Source organism: Notothenia rossii (genome assembly GCF_949606895.1).
Source record: "Notothenia rossii genome assembly, chromosome: 2".
Lineage (NCBI taxonomy): Eukaryota > Metazoa > Chordata > Actinopteri > Perciformes > Nototheniidae > Notothenia > Notothenia rossii.
Genome location: NC_136904.1, coordinates 28,351,062 through 28,368,866, shown reverse-complemented (window position 1 = coordinate 28,368,866; position 17,805 = coordinate 28,351,062). Strand labels below are relative to the sequence as shown.

Genomic DNA, 17,805 nt, shown 5'->3' with positions numbered 1-17,805 from the left:
TATATATAACTCAGACTCACAAAGCCTCACACAAGCTTCAGTTTGAGTTTAGTTCAAATATGTAACTTTGCACAGAATAAGGTCTCACTCTTTCTTGCAGGAATTCAGCATGAGGTGCAATGATATCAAGCTAAAAGACTCAAAAGAAAAGCTGATCATATCGTTAATCAAAAATCCACATTTTTGAGTGAGTAAAATACATGTATCTGTCACATGCCGAAGTATTTTGAATAGTTTATATTGGACGGTTTTATACTTTCAAGGCAGATTTTATTGTGTGCGATGCATTCTGGGTTTTTTAAACAGGTTTTACTTCCTGTTGCATGCTTTTATTTGGAAATGTTTAGACTTTGATTTAAACCCCTGTACTTCCGCAGTGCTGATTGACACTGACATGCCACAATTAAAAGCACCTTGAGTCAATTTGCAAGTAACAGCCCTGCCTATAAATGCATGAAGAAGAGCAGCAGGAAGACAGACTGGGAGAGACTGAGGACAGAGGACCGAGTGGGAGAGAACCAACCAAGAAGTGCAAGCAGCAATAAGAGAGACCACGGCAGTCCAGTACGGAGACATTTTGTGAGAAGCTGAACACTCTCAAGCAAAATAACTGATGTTGATTGTATAAGTTTAGCGACTGCTGCTTGTCTGCATTTGAACAACCGTTGCTGTTATTTTTATGGCAATTGAACTCTCAATGTTCAAAACCCCCACGTTATCTACCTACAGAGGACACTTTGCTGCTTTTAAACTATAAATGTATCTGTGTGTGCATCAAACCACCATGTGTGTATATTTGTATTTGCTATCAATGAGAACATAAGGAGATACTTTCTTGTTTTCATAAATACCTGGCTGACACCAATAGACCTTACACCAAGGATCCAGCTTTATTCCACTCCAGTGTGTAACTGCCATTACACATGGTTGTGTAAGTGGCCTTGCTCCATTCATGTTTAACACACTGGGCCTTAAGATTTACAATAAGTACTTGAAAATGGAAAAGGAAAGATATGGATATAAAAAGAAATCGGTATTACTTGGAGAGAGAACTGTAATGGTTCAATGTAAACTGAAGGAGTTATTTATCGGCGGGGGCCAGCATTAATAAAACCACCAGAATTTGTATTTCAGAAGGGCTGGTTGGGTTCAGAGGTCTGTACGTGAAGTCCAACAAGCTGTCACCTGAAGGATGTAAATAGCATCATTTAGAAAGATTTGTAACTGGGTTATGCAGAATGGGGTATCAGGGAAGGTATAAGAAAAGCATTTTCAAAGGTTATAGCTTTCCTTTCTAAAATCGAAAATAGCTGAAGTTTGGCCTTTCCTCTGCTGAGTGGACAAATTAAATAAAGCTGCAAACAATTGGAGTAAAGGGTTTGCATTTAAGGATGAAAGGCTGTCTACTCCCACCTGTGACCATGGTGGCTTTTCGTGTCATCTGCTATTTGCAAGGGTGACAAGGTTTACTAAAGATTTATTTCAATTAGTAAACTAAAGAATGAGATGGTTTGAAAGAGGTTCTCTGGCTGACTGCAAAACATATACAAGGCAGTCTTTCAGAGTTTGATAACCATTATATTCCACTGCGTGATGATACAAGTTCCACACAAGGTTCATTAAGTAGTGTCTGGAACTTTCATCAGCAGAATTTGCTTTGTTGTCATACCAACTTACAGTAGGTACTCTCTCCTCTCAATAACAATTTTTTTTAAAGCACTGAATAGTTTCCCATGAAAACTAGAGGCCTCCCTTTGCAGATGAAGGTTGTGTGATATGGTGAAAAGTCTCCGAACAGCTACTTAAGAGGCCTTGTACCTCAAATTGCGTGATTTGGGATATTGTATACTCTTTGAATGAAATGTGTTTTTACATGAAATGTATTTCATTTTTTAAAGAGATGTGTGACAACATCTGGCCCACTTGATATGATTTTTAGAATAACCCGTTTTCCATTTTGTTGCATCGACTTAATAACATCTGAAGCTACGCTGAAATCATTGCCATGTTCATCATCTTCACTCATTATGATTAACAGGGCCTGTTGTATGGATGACAGAGGCTGACTACTACGGCTGTTAATTGGCCTCCGTTTGTTAATGATGACAATGCGTTGACTTCAAACTTATTTTTAACTTCCCTGACATAACTGCTTATTGTGACACATTATCTTTCATACTGATCCTCCAAATAATAGTGCAATAATCAGCTTTTGCAGTTAGCAGAGCTGAACAGCAGCTGTTGTGTAGGTTTGCTGCTTTTCTGTTCTTTTCATTTAGTCTTTCTTAAGTGAACTGAATAAGTTATGAGCATTTAGATGTAAACAAGCAAAGATAGTGTTTCTTCCTTTTATAGCTACGAGACTTCTCAGGTAACGCGGGTTTAAAGATAAACTACCTTTTGTTTTATTTAGTTTAGGAAATGTTTTTTTCCGAAAAAGTGTAATGCAGTATGTGCTAGTGAAGCATTAACCTGGTTCTTCTGTGTTGTTTACAAACTGACACATGTATGTCCATGTAGAAATAAATTCCTTTATCAGAGATACTCTAACCAATAACTTTAGAGTTATTAAGGAGGTGTGTGGTGCAGTGGGTTGTGCGTTGGTGTTGGGATCAGGGGGTCACAGGTTCAAACCTCACTGCAGTCAGCATGTCGTTGTGTCCCTGGGCAAAACACTTCACCCCAAATTGCTCCTGTGGGGATTGCCCACAGTATTGAGTATGTAAGTCGCTTTGGATAAAAGCGTCTAACAAGTGACATGTAATGTAGAGACTAATCTTGTTCAACCAAAATACTCTACAGTTCTCCTCACCTCTTGTGTTCCTTTACATAAAGTGACGGTACTGTCTTTAAGCTAATTGCTTTCATATTTTACAGCCTGCAACTTTACAGTTTGGGCTCATTAAGCACTTCTGTTAACCTTGTTTCCATCTGCATCAGGCAGCTGTGTTCAGTCAAAAAGCTGGAGCATTCAGTCGCTAAAGAGCCAGATAATTTATCTCAGAAGTTGGCCGTGATCAGCCAAAATATAAAAGCAGTCTTAATATTAGCTGGCATTTGCCAGGTGGCCTGAAACACTTCAAACAAATGCAAATGTTTCTCCGAATTTGCTGGATATGTAAATAAGCAAATGTTCACTAAAACGTTGATATTAACTTTCCAAAATGATAAAATGTCAATGTTGTGTTTACAGCTTGTTGGGCTGCCTTCATTTAATTTAATCTCAAACCTTTATTTATCCAGGTGTATCCCATTGAGATCATTGATCACTTTTTCAAGGGAGACCTGCTGAAGTAGGTTCCACATGAAACATAAAAACATAAACAGAACAACAAAAAGGACATCATACAGCATCATTACAGGGTTTACAATTTACACAACTATCCACATGAGCAGGTACCAACAGCTTCCGATTGAGGAGCATCCACCCGAGCTTTAAAAACATTTAGTGGCACCAGATTGCTCAGTTTCCATTTCAATTGCAGACTATTCCAAGACAGTGGAGCAGCGCATCTAAAAGCTATCTTCCCTAAGACAGTCCTAGCAGTTGGCACATTTAATAAAACTACAGCATGCGATCTCAGGCAGTAGCCACTTACAATTCGCCGTGAGATCAGGGTGCAGATGTAGGATGGAAGTTTCCCTAACATGGCTTTATATATAAAAATGTACCAGTGACTAAGCCTCCGTACAGTTAGCGAAGGCAAACCAGCCCTTGCATACAGGGTACAGTGATGGGTTAGTACTTTACAGTTTGTCACAAATCTTAGTGCGCTGTGATACGCAGCATCTAACTTGACCAGGCAATTGGCAGGTGCATTCATATAAATCAAATCCCCATAGTCCAGCACAGGTAAAAAGGTCACAGTGACTAGCCTTTTCCTGGCCTCAAGTGAGAAACAGGACTTGTTTCTGAAAAACAAACCTAGCCTAACCCTCAGTTCTTTAAGCAGGTTATTGACATGAAGTTAAGAGAGACAATCATCAAGCCAGATACAAAAGTATTTATAACAGGTAACCACTTCAATTTTTATTCCTTGCGTAGTTACAATATCTACAACAGGCTCTGGTGTCTTTTTAGCTTTTGAAAAGAGCATTACCTTGGTTTTATCAACATTTAAAAGAAGCTTTAGTTCAGAGAGCTGAGTCTGAATAATGTTAAAAACTGCTTGCAATTCAACAACAGCCTCCTTAATGGAGGGACCTGCACAGTACATCACGATATCGTCTGCATAAAAATGTAAAGTAGCTTCATCCACATTTTCACCTAAACTATTGATGTAGATAGAGAATAAAAGTGGACCTAAAACAGAACCTTGGGCAACACCATTAGTAATGTTTAACCACTCAGAAGACAGCCAATCAAAATGAAACCATTGGGACCTTTCAGAGAGGTAGTTCACAAACCACCCCACTGCATGGCTGGATATGCCAATACTGACTAGCCTCTGCTTTAAGATGCGATGATCGACGGTATCTAACGCTTTGGACAGGTCAATAAATAGAGCTGCACAACTCTGCTTATTATATAAAATACTCGCCACATCATTCACCACTTTCATTGTCGCAGTGATGGTGCTATGTTGCTTTCTGAAGCCTGACTGATGTTTAGACAGGATGCCATTTGTACATAAAAACTCCTTTACCTGTTCACTCACTAGGCGTTCAAGAACCTTAGCCAGAACTGATAATTTAGAGATAGGTCTATAATTATTTAATAAAGTGGCCTCCCCACCTTTTAGTAGAGGCAGGACATACAGTAAGCTGACTTCCACAATTTTGGAATTGTGTTTGAGCTGAGGGAGAGGTTAAAAAGAGTAGTGAGAGGTGGAGCAATACAATCTGCAGCTATCTTTAAAAGAAAGGTTCTACGTTGTCCGGGCCAGCCGGTTTCTTAGGATCTAACTTGGTTAAAGCTTCACGAACAACATCAACAGTAAAAGGAGTAAAACTAAAAGGGTTTTCCAAAACACATTTTTTAGAGTCACAGACTATGGTGTTCACAGAAGCAGAGTTAGTGACAGAATCAAACATTTGAATGCACGTTGAAACATTTTTGTATTGACTAATAATGGAGCCATCAAGTAAGCCTATACATATGCTTTCTACTTCTCTAATTAAAAGGCGGATACAATATCCCAATTAAGAAAAGCTTAACTACATTTGCATCTAAGATTAGATTTTCTGAGCCGTATGGTCAGGTGGGACCAATAAATCAAGAGGACCTAAAATCAAACCCTGAGGGATCTCACAGGAAACAGTGGACTAAAGATGGGAATTAAAACAGACAGAGAGCCTTTGGATACATCTGTTAAAGACCAGTCAACGTCAGAAACACCTGCTAAGAATAGGTTGGTCTGCTGTGTCAAACGATGTGTACACATCTAGAAGGAGTTCACAATTTGATGCATCAGCTGCAAAAAGGACCATTAGTCAAGAGGCCTGTTTCTGTCCGATAGAGCCAGACTTACAGTATGAAACCAGACTGGCATTTGATATAGTGAGAAAAAAGGAGAAAAGGAGATTTCTTTCTTTGACTTGCATTTGGAAGGATTTTTTCTAGCTCTAGCTTAATTTAATGACTGAACGCCCGTTGGGTCTAATTGTGTTAATGACAACTTTATGGGAAGAGTGTTGAGAGAGCAGGTGGTTGCTTTCACGTGAGACACAATATGCTTCAGTTCAGGAAATCAACTGCAATAAAAGATTTCAGCGCAGCAGAGTATCTCACGTCAAAATAAGGCGGAGTAATTAATGGTCTGAATGAATGTGTTATTAATAACAGCTGTCCCCAATACATATTATCTCGACACACTCAATTAACTCTCCCGTAACAAATCCTAGTCTTTCTAAATCATGTTACATATTCAGATTAATGTATTTGCATACTTTCTGTAGCAATATTACACAGCATAGTACATCATTTGGTACATATTCATTAAGACAAACTTGCAAAAATGATGTAGCTTGTATTTCTTCCCTGTTGACTGACGCAATTCTCTGCTGCACATCCTGTTTTCACCAGCATTAATAGTCATGCTCACCGCTCTTGGCAATGTTTTTCACATGATGACACTAATGAGTTTGAACTACATTGCCGACCCTTTTTTCCTCATCTGGTTTGCCATCAGTTATCGTTTTTAAAATTTTAAGACCTTTAAAGCTCATTTTTTCTTTGTATTTGTGAAGTATTTAACGACATCTAACATGTTTGCCATTTAGTAGTGTGGTTTATGTCACATTCTAGAAATGTAAAATAGCTCTCTTCACAGTGAGCCGAAAAACTGATTATATGTCAGATGAACTCTAGTCGCACCAGCAGTCAACTCCTTCTGGACAAAAGTGATTAATTCAACTATGAATCCCTCACTATTGGCTTTGCTTAATTGGACAATTTTGGGGCCAAGTTGTTTTTCAATAGAATACTGTTTACTTCAATTTTTTTAAATCTCCTTGGTACCAAAAGGAAAGCAGACATTTTAAGTCATATTAATTATGTTCCCTGAATGATTTTGGATTAAATGAGGAATTAGCCTGCCTTTGGATATTACAAATTTGCATTTAAATTAAATTAGACTAACACTGGGACGACCGAACTCACTTTGTTTTTCTCTTTGTTTTTCTTTCCTTCGTTTTTTGTTCTGTACCTGAAATAAATGAAGACTTGGTTCCCTGACACAGGTAGAAACTAACCAGCAAGGATCAACTAAACTCTAATCAAACTTTGCCTAATAACGGTTGTTAGTGTGATCTGATACTGCTGGGAAATGTGTTTAGCAAACAAAGATATATACAATCCTGTGTAAAATAATTAAAGTTAGTTATGGGTAGCGTCTTTTGGAAGCACATGTTGGTTTTGATGGCAGAGCTTACCGCTGTCCACCATGTTCCTGGGTTGTCCAGGCCACAGTTGTCGCTGTACTCCAGGCAGCAGGAGTCCGGCACCCGGCTGGCGTTGTAAACCTCAAACCAGTCTGTGTGGTTGGTGACTCCACAGCAGCGAAACTGCATCAGAGAAACACAATGAGTCAGGAGAGTCTGGCCTTTTATCACCGTGACACTAAAATACTAATGCATGATATCTCCACTAATGGAAACTAAATTATTGACCTGAATAGAATACAATTTAGTGGGCAACACAATCATATGTGCTGGGCGTAGAAAACATTTAATCTTTCTGATATTGAGCAGCAACCCCTTTTGGTACAATCCACATCTCATTTGTCTCAGAGCCCTAAAATCATTTTCTAACTCGCCTGTTTCTTGTTATCTACATCTTCCCCCTTTGTGATTGCTATGGATCTTTGATAAGGGATCATGGCTTCCACCACAATTCAATTCATCAGTGTACCCGGTGAAAAGATAAAGTGCCCCTGATGTTTTGTGCATTGACTGGACATTATTTCCACACAGGAATAACGTTACTCGAGCTGCTCCACACGCTGCTCTGTGCACAGAATCAGAGATTGTGTGTTAATTTAAAACTCGCTTATTTAAGAACAGATCAATTCTGCAATTTATCATGAAGTACAGCTCAATTTGGATATCCAGAAAGCATTTGAAGCATAGTTTTAAGTTTGAGTATAAAACAAAGGCTTGAAACAACACAGCCGGAATATTCAAGCGTGTTTCACCTTGAAAAGTTTACAACAATTGAGGCAATGTTACCCTTTATGATTTATTATGCCGACATTATGCGCTTTGTACATGTTTTTACTACTTCTCCTCATGTGTGAAGATTATCTTCCATTCCATAAGCAGCCATTAATAATATCCAGGGTGAACTTTGCTCCTGGGACATCTGCTGCATAATCTATTCAGTGACTCAGCATGAACAAGGGAAGCCAGGGAGGGAGAAGGGTGACAGAAGGAGAGCGGCCTTTAATGGACTTCCTCTCAGCCAGACTGTATGGAGCCCCATACATTCATACAGGAAGAAAGTGCACATTCATTGTGGCTCATTCCAGCTACATTTCCATGTGTTACTATCCTGTACGCAGAAAAAAAAACCTTCTAACTAAAAAAAAGAAACGCATATTAACACCCACACATGCATACATTAGCATATATTATTTGCATAGCAATAGACTTCTCTCTAGTCATAATGGCTCTGCAGTCCCTATACGCGCACCCACATGCACAATATGCCTTGCAGACACTAAACACGCATGCACACAAACTAGAGCCAAACACTCGGTGATGACTGAACATGTGCTAATGGAACCAAACTAAAGCACACAGTCTGATGTGAAAAAGGTCTAAAGAGCCCCGAAATCTACAAGTACAATCTATCACTTGATGTCTCCCAGAGGCATTCACCAGCAGCGGCATCCGTCCTCCGCAATCCTTAATTCCAAATCTCTATTCCACACATTACATTGTGAAGAAAATATAAATAAATAATACAAAGGGAAAAGCACATCAAAGTGAGAGCTGGAAACAAAGATTACCTCAGAGTCTCCAGTGTTTGCATGAATCTCTCTGGCAGCATTTCACCACAGCATTTAAACCCGCAAAGCTAAAAGTGCTTGTTACTGTCGGTTGAGACATTTCATACACTTTTAATGATGCCATTTTGTTTTAGATAGCCGGTATTTTATACCAGCCTTGTTAATGTCCAGACCCCGTTGGCTACAGGAAGGATTGCAGTGTTTTATTCAAATTAGATTTGATTGAAATCAAATGGCCCTTCAACATTTGACAACTCCGTTTTAATAAAATGTGATCACAGTGGAACAAATGGTGAAGCCTTGCCAATAAGTAAGCACTGCAACAATGAATAATTTAGTCAAACTGTCATGTATCTGAGCTTTTGACAAGGTAATTTGCAAGACTTGTTAAATGGCATTGAAGTTCATTTTGAATAGACTTTATTGTTCTCAATAGATGTTTTTTTAAGAGCTTCATCATCTCAGCAGACTGTGACTGAGAGGAAAAAAATGTATTAAAACTTCTGGGCTTTGTGTCATAAATAACTCAGAAGTTGTGCTTTATATCAGCCCTGCCCGTCCCCTCCAGTGGCCCCACAACTTACATCAGTTTGTACTATCATCCAGGCGTTGGTCAGACCCACGTTTCCCTCCGTGCCGAAGAGCTGCAGGCCCTTCTTCAGATCCCTTTGGGCGTAGTGATCAATCTGATAAGACAGGGAAGGATAAATGGCTGTGTCAATCACTGCAATTTAACACATTTAATTTCTACCTGTGTGAGTTCGAGTTTTCAGGGAACAAATGAACTCAAAAGCTAACAAATAACCCAAAAATATTCCCAGTTCTCCTCTAAAACAGCAGTGCAATCTGTTACAAAGTAATGGGTTTTTTAATATAATTCTTATCTAATTCTTATTAAAAAAGCAGTATTCATTGTTAATCATTTATTTATGGTAGACCAGGGCTTCACATTATAAACATGAATATAATAGAAATAAATAACATTGATGTTCTTTTTTCTCCTATCAGGGCAGGCCATTTGTCTTGGTCTCACAAACAATAACACAATACAAGGAAAAAACTAAACTCAATATAAAACACACATTACAAATACAGCATACCATGGGTTAATAAAACATATTGAAATATCTCGGCATGGGAATACTTTGGTGCTGTTGGTTTATTGTATTGATTGCACACACAAAAGCTCCCTTTATCTGTATTTGTGTTTGCACACTATCTTGTCTTGCATTGGGCATTTAGTGATATTAAAAACAGACACTTTGATTCCTGACTGCCTGCAGTTTCTCCTGCCAAGCACCAGAGGTGGAGTAAGTACTTTTACTTATAACAAAAATATCATAGTGTATTACAATTCTGACACAAAAACCCTTGAAGCTAATCCTACTAAATTATATAAATAAACATCCAAAGATAAATATCATTGGACTTAGTCACGCATTAATGTGTTCATCTCTTGATTGTTGCAGCTGGTAAAAGTGGGGTTCATTTAAATAAAAAACTACAAACTGCGGGGTAGCTATTAGATTATTTAAATGTTTTATGGATTTTAAAAAGTAAAATATTAGTAGAAGTATAAAGTGACATAAAGTACCTCAAAACAGTACTTAAGCAAAAGTAATTGGTTGCATTCCACCAACACTAATCCCAACTAAATGGATCGATGCTCATACTCTGCTAATATTTCTTACAGTGTTTTCACAAGGTATTAAGGCTAACAAAGTTTGGCCAGCAGTGGAAACAAATCCACTTGAAATCCACTGCTGAAATCAGCTTTGTCTGGGCCAACACACAGTGTCTGTTCAATAAACAAGCTACACGCAGATCCATGCAGGTTTCATTTAGAAGCTTTGGATCAGCAGTCAAGACCTAAACAAACAAGATAAAAACATTTAACAAAATCAGCTTTTCTATCACAGAAAATAAACTGTAGGTGAGAACACAGTCACAGAGATAAACATGCTCAACGTGAGGCAATGCATGGGTACTGAACCTAAAATACATAGTTTAAAAATCAACAATACAATCAGAGAAACACACACACACACACACACACACACACACACACACACACACACACACACACACACACACACACACACACACACACACACACACACACACACACACACACACACACACACACACACACACACACACACACACACACACACACACACACACACACACACACACTGCTCAACCTTGTTTACAGATTTAGATGGTCGATCCTATTAGATGCATTGATCTCCACTGACCTTGCACTTTACTGCACCACAGTCTACACCAAACTCCTTGTTGACTTTCAAACACCCAACAAACAACATGACCTTCATTTTGGCAAACAGCATTTCAATGTTGAATATGGGTTGCTGAACTCATTTTGTGGTGAACCTTGGCAGTATAATAAGTCATTTAAAGGGATATAGAGGATACGTTTTTTGACCAGAGGTCTTTTTAGCGTGTGCTGGATGAAGTACTAATATCTTTTAATTAAGGTTTTACCCATTTCACTATGTTTTGCATTGTTAATCTGAATATTCAAAGATACCAAAGCTGTCAAATAAATATAAATGCAATATCTAACTGAATCCAGAAGTCCAAAGTAGCATAAAATGGAAATACTCCGGTGAAAAACAAATGTGTACTTGATTTTACCTGAGTAAATGTATTTAGTAACTGTCAACCACTGTATGTGGAAAAGCTTTCCAACATTTAACGCTCACTGTAATACGTAAAGGAGGCGGTCCTTAATAGAAAAAGATTACCATGATCATGGATCCCAACACGGGGGCAGTAGCCATCATGAATACAAAGTTTTGAGCTCTCGACAAATATGAAAATGAACTTTATTATCCTTAAATGATCCAAAAAATATAATGGATTTCACCAATCAATTAAATGTTAAATAAAGCCCAATACTCCAAAAATACATATTTGTCTCAGGGTGCTTTACATCTGAAACGAATTCAACACCCTTTGTCCTTACTTCATTTAACAAGGCAAATCCTAACAAAGCTTATTCTCCCAGCATTGTGTTATATAGAAAGGGACTCATAACAATCAGACAAAATACACAGTTAATCGGAAAAGACATATTGAGGAAATCAAGAGAAACACTGAATTAACATAAACGGACACACAAAGATGTTAAACTCTTTATGCATCATGTTTCATCTTGTCTGCCTGTTTCTTTTTGGTTGGTTTTTTCCAATTGTGATTTAACAACAGTCCATGTTAATCACAGAACAGTTTGCTCAATAAATCTGCCTCTCACAACATTGCAGGGTGTGTTGACTGTATACAAACAAAATGAATTCAGGCCCACTTTTCAATTTCATGCTGTGCCATTTAGAAAACAATAAAACTATCATGAACTTTTGCGCTCTTGTTGCCCGGGGGAACAGCAAACTGTGAACTATCAAAGCAACACATTTCCAGCCAACACAAATTAAGTGGTTATTTTTTCTCATGGTTAAAACCCTGTCTTTGATCAGATAATGTTGTAATTTGCATTAACAGCTGATGGGGTTTTACTTCAAACACTAACAGTGGTTGAAATTTGGCATTTAATTCTCCATTCATTGTTTTTGATTAACCTTACATTCAGTAATTCCCTATCAGCCAAGTGCCCTTTAGTGTCTCTTTTATGCAAGTGAAACCCTCATAAAGGAGCAAAAGTAAAGCTGGATTGGAAGGTATGGTATCAAAAGACCTGAACAAAAAAAGAATACGGTTATTCATTGTATCTTATAAGATACTTGAGATTTCAATGTCATGAAAACACATTCAAGTTATAAACATTTCTTTTTTTACAATTTCCTCCTCATACAGCAGCCACAAATCCTCAGTAGCATTCAATTGGACTTGTGTTTTTAGCTATCTGAAGAATAAGACTCCATTATTACCTCTCATTCTAGCTTGGGTTTAGTCTGTAACTTGCAAAATATCAGGGCTTTCTTAGCAACTCAGGATTGAGCTGTAAATAGCTTTGAGACAGGAATACAAACTAGCTGATTAACGGAAACAAGTAGCTACAAGAGGATAAAAAGCTACAGAGTTCTGCAGAGTTGACTGATAATTCCCTGTGAGTTTGTCAATTTGAGTTATTCCTTTTCACATTCCAGAAAGCAATACATACATTTTTATTTTAATAATTGATCTTTAAATATTGTGCCATTGTGCCATTTTTAGTGCATGTTTCTTGCATGTACTTCACATCCACAGTGAAAAGAAGAAATGCTTTTGGTTGAAAAATATTTATCATAATTTGGATGCCTCAAAGACACAGAGATGAAAGAGAAGTCTAAATGAAAGAAAACATGACACAGATTGTAAGTCTTCTTGCAACAATAAATAATTCTTGATCTGATTTCCACACAGACTGGTGCTATAAGCTACTGCGTGACATCACAGCTCTGGCAGAAGGCAACATACGAGCTATGTGATGCAAGAATCTGGCACAGGGAGCACTTATTTCCAATTTGACTGGGCCGGATAAAGTCTTCTGAAGTTGTGCTAATGAAAAAGAATAGAAAAGAAAAATACTTTTATTTAATCTAAGTAGGTCATTAGTAAAGGCTGAGTCCTGTGAAAGAGCAGAATGTGCCTAGGACACGGCTGTTCTTTTAGCTCAGTATTGATGTTGTCCTTGGGACTTCAGTCGCTCTTTAACTACACCAGGCAAATCAAAGATGGGCGATCAATTATTTATATGGCGGGTATACAAGGGGAGATAAGAGATGTGTATGGAGAGGAGAGGAGAGGAAGGGAAAGGAGAGGAAAGGAGAGGAGAGGAAGGAAGGAGATGTTTATTTAAAAGTAGATGGGAAACACAGTAGAGAGGGTGTTGTTAGAACACATTTAAACATGGGAAAAGAGAGAGAGAGAGAGAGGATGAACCAGAAGATGAAGCAGTGCAGGGATATGTAAATGCAAATCCACTGAGGGGCAGATGAAATGGTTTTATGACTCCTGGACTCTGTGACACAGTAAGAAGCTGAGAAAGAGAGCTTTTCCATCTGTGACAGAACGGGATAAAATACATTACAGTATGTTTGAAAGAAACACAAGAAAGAGATTTCAGAGGAGAGGAAATAATGAGAGAAAAATGGCTCAATTTACTTGCTCCCTCCAAACAGTGGATGCCCATTACCTGTGCCATAAATGTCAGTGGAAGGAAAAATCAGTGATACAGTAAAGTAGAAAAAGACATTAAAAAAGAGGAAAGATTCGTGCTCATATTCCCTGCAGACATACAATTTCACTTTCCGACGCCAAACTGCATAAAACATGTGCTAAAATGATGTTGTAGATGCTAAAAGCGTGGGTTTTTTACATTATTGATTCATAACTTAAAATACTGCCTTCAACTTTGGAATACATCACTGCACTGTCAGCTTATATCACAGGATCACCCAATATCAAGTTTGTATTAAATGTTTATTCAAAAAGTTATGTTTCAGGCATTTTAAATGTAATTTGGTCACCCAGTCGCCTCTGTATATTCTGAATGTCCCTCTGGGCTTCTGCCTTATACATATATTGGGTGCCTTTGCTTATTGGCAAGGGATGGTTTCCTGCAAATGCTTTCATTTTATCCTTCCTCTGAGGGAGCGCAGATTACATTCCCTGGACTCCCAACTTGGCCCAAAGTCAAGGTTTTTCAAGGGCGTTTTAACGGCAGACTGAACTTGAGTGTGACTTGCATGCATTTTATTTCCCCCGGCTTGAGCTTAAATCTTTGGAAGGGTTGCACTGCATTTCGAAAAAGGAGTTATAGGGGAATGCCATCCTTCTGAAGAATCCACATTTGTTATTCCTGTGCCTAAGGAAAGATTGATCATAACTGTGTAGACAACTCTTCTCTAAAGCTAGAAACTTAAGAAGTAACCCCTTAAATTTGTAAAGTGGGATGTGAAATCTGGCAGTGCTTTTCAGATAATGAATGGGGCAACCAAGTCACAAATTCGAGGCTTCTGTCTCTGAATTGTAATTCTGTCCCGGGGCACATCAATAACATACGTGAATACGTTAGAGAGTGTGGCATTCCCCTTTAAGTGACTAATCTCAGTCCTTAGCTGGGGCAAATCAATTACAATTTCCATCCTCTGGTTCTAATCAGTTCCTGATTAACACTTGGCAAACCATGCGAGTAGACAATCAATGGCGGTAACGGGAGAAGCAGTGAACTGGCAGTAAAGGATGATACTTGAATAGGCCTCATCAAGGTAGTAGATGTTGGACAACGACTCAAGGTCAGAGCTCATTATCGGAGATCCAACTGAAACCTCCGTTTTGTTTTTCTAATGTATGGGAACCTGAAATGCATGTGTTGCCAAGGACTGTTCTTAAGGGGCAACCTCCGGTAATTAAAAGTGAAGCCAAAGCAGAAGTGCCTGAAAATGTCATTCTTTCTATGAGCCGGCAGGGAGTAAAATACATCTTAAATGGGTAGAAGCCTATGAGAACATGAGTCTATTTGTCAAATGATGTACAGTATTATCTCAGAAAACGTTAACTTGATACGTTATGTCTTCATTCTGTAGTTCGAAGTCTTCTTCGAAAAAACATGATGTTCAGTCTGTAAATGATGGTCCCATTTATAGTAAAAGAGACGATATAGCATTCATGCTTTAGGGCAGGATTACTTCTAGAGGTCGCTTCTTCGTCTTTGTCTTGAAAGTTTCACAGTGAGATTTCAGTCAGTGAAAGTGAATTGAAACATTGTACAACCACCATTGTAGTATGCTACATCTTCTCGTCTCACTTCCGTAACGTTTTGGTTACCTCGTGATTACTACATCCACTGATTCATTCTCTCTGTTCTCCATGTTGATGCTATAAGCGATGTTCTATTTTTTTGCGCAACTGAAACACTCTTTAAAGCTTTCGCCTGCAGCAATTGAAAACAACATGTGCGTTTTCTTGAAGCACATATCTGGTGCCTTCAGTCAGTCCTGAACTATTTTACGTCACAGTATTTCTTTGCCTTTTTCTGAAGTTTTAATACTTTCTCTTTGTTGCTTCTACATCCCTGTGGTTAAGCCATCCAACTCACATCAAATGGATTATTATGTTAATATTGAGCATGCACAGCATAGATATTTAGCATCAAGACTTCTTAGCTCCACACAAGGAAGCATAATGCGGGTGGTGGAAACTGGTAATATGATAATAACTTCACTTTATGGAGATTATAGATATTGGGATGGTGGCACAACTTTTGAAATGCTGTATAAACAGCAGCAGAAGCAGCAAAACACACCAAACCTTTCAGGTGGTACATTTCTATTTTCCAACAAGATTTTGTTCCGGTTATTACCCGTCCCCTTGTGTGTTATGTAGCTTTTTATGCATGTAAACGGTCTGCAGAGTCACAAACCCTCAAAGTACACCCTGTAGCAAGTAAAACTCTAACACAGAAAAGACCTGTCTATACTGCCCCAGAACGCCTCGTTGGAGATTTTTCTTTTTCCATTGTTTACTTCTTGGGTATAGTGACGTATTTCGGTTATAGTTACGTCCGCGGAGCCGTTACGTTTGGACTAATCCGCGGACTTCCTCACACACACACTCGGCGGGACGTTGCGAGGCTCGCTGCTGCGAACACACTGTGAGCTAGCTCACCGGTGTGGGTTCGGCGAGACAGCGAGACACCGCGGAACTCAGCGTGGGCACACACACAAACTCCCAGCCAGGCTGCAGGTTCACAGGGAGGGGGGCAGGGGGCAGGAGCTCCAACAAGCCGTTTAGGACAGAGAGTGAATACCCATACTATACAGAGATGCTGTATGAGAAACCAATGTGAGTTTGGAAAATTGCACAGTATACATTTATTTTAGTATACATCAACAATGGAATTATGATGAGTAGGAATGGCCCTGACATGGGACCTTTAACACCCAAAGTATTATATTTGATTATATTTTATGCCAAGTGTTTGGAAAATACTGAATGTACTCTTCCAATATCAGAGTAGGACATGATAACAAAGGCCCAACTGCAGCTTTGTACATAACAGGATGTATGATTACCTACTGTAGATGAGCATCAGGACTGTTTTAGGCATATGATAGCTATGTGACAACGATTAACATGATGATTCAGCCTCTATGGAGATAGACATATGACAAGCATGATCATTTCTGACGCAGGTCTTAGCTAATCTAAATAAAACATATACTGCTTTGAACCGGTATTCCTGCATCTTGTGACTGTGTAACACCTTCTCTTGTATATAAGCATGTGAAGGACACTGTTTGAGGAACTAGTTGCATCATATGCTCAGTATGTGATGACTACTTCCATCCTTTCAAGGATAATAAATTCATGTATCCTGTTATTGAAGCTCAAGCCGGTGACGAGTGATCTTTTTCTAACACCAAGAAATGTTGATATCTCACAAAACATGGACAAAATGCCTTCAAATTTGTCCCAGAGTTTTACTCTGACAAAAGACACAAGTGAGGATATGATCTTGCTGTTCTCAGTTATGAACCCTGAACAGAAGATAGGCCCTTAATACAGAACATCTAATCTTGTTTTAATGCTGATATCCAAGTAGTTGTAAACTTGTGATGTTTTAGTGTGTGGTGAAATTGTAATGTTCTGTCTCATTTCCTAAGGGACCAGTGATGATTGCCTGCAAATTACAGTGTAAATATTCTGTACCTATACTGTACAGGCAGTTAAGAGACCAACTTCAAATGACTGTGGTGAAAGAACGAACAAGAGTAACCTACCACTTAAACATCAAATAGGCCTACACATTTAAAAAAATCATTACATTAAATTTGCAGGTTGCAATCTGCAGCATTATTTGGGTTCAGTTCTTCACTGAATCTGGCTGACATAATGTGTTAATCTAGTTTATTCAAAAGTATTTGTGGGAGTGGTGATATAATGAAATGTATGTGTTTCTTTATATCAGCATCCTAGTCAAAGTGCAGTTTAAATTATGTATTATCCCTGTCTTTGCAGTTCCTCAACTTTATCTGCAGTAGTCAAACACACTCAGATGTCACACTTTTCCCAAGACGAAAAAAGAAATGTCTTGTCTGTTTGCCGATCATCTCAATCTGTCTTTCATATTAGCATTGCCCTATCGTGGGTGTATTTTAGCAATGTGATTAGCCAGGGGGGTTATTTAATTGCATTTCTCCAGTCAACATGAAATCAAAATTTCTCGTGCTTGAAATTTCTTCAGACAGGAGTGCTGCATTTTGCTATCTTGACAACCCAAAATGTTTTGACGTCTAATCCTGGAACAGTAATGATGTGGAAAAAGTGGAGCTATCAGCCTTGTAATGGGATTTCAGTGCGTCTCACGTGTCGTACGTCTGCAGTTTCAGAT

General features: G+C 38.5%; 1 protein-coding gene across 3 annotated transcripts in view; it reads right to left on the bottom strand.

Annotated features, from left to right (window-relative positions):
* Positions 1-17,805, bottom strand: part of tspan4a (tetraspanin 4a) — a 136,136-nt gene that overhangs the window by 4,694 nt on the left and 113,637 nt on the right. For all 3 annotated transcript variants that reach the window (XM_079663497.1, XM_079663498.1, XM_079663496.1), the window contains 2 exons: positions 9,035-9,136; positions 6,874-7,005 (listed from right to left, as the gene is read on the bottom strand). In XM_079663497.1, the coding sequence (XP_079519623.1) occupies positions 6,874-7,005; positions 9,035-9,136 (234 nt within the window). The remainder of the gene's footprint in view (positions 1-6,873; positions 7,006-9,034; positions 9,137-17,805) is intronic.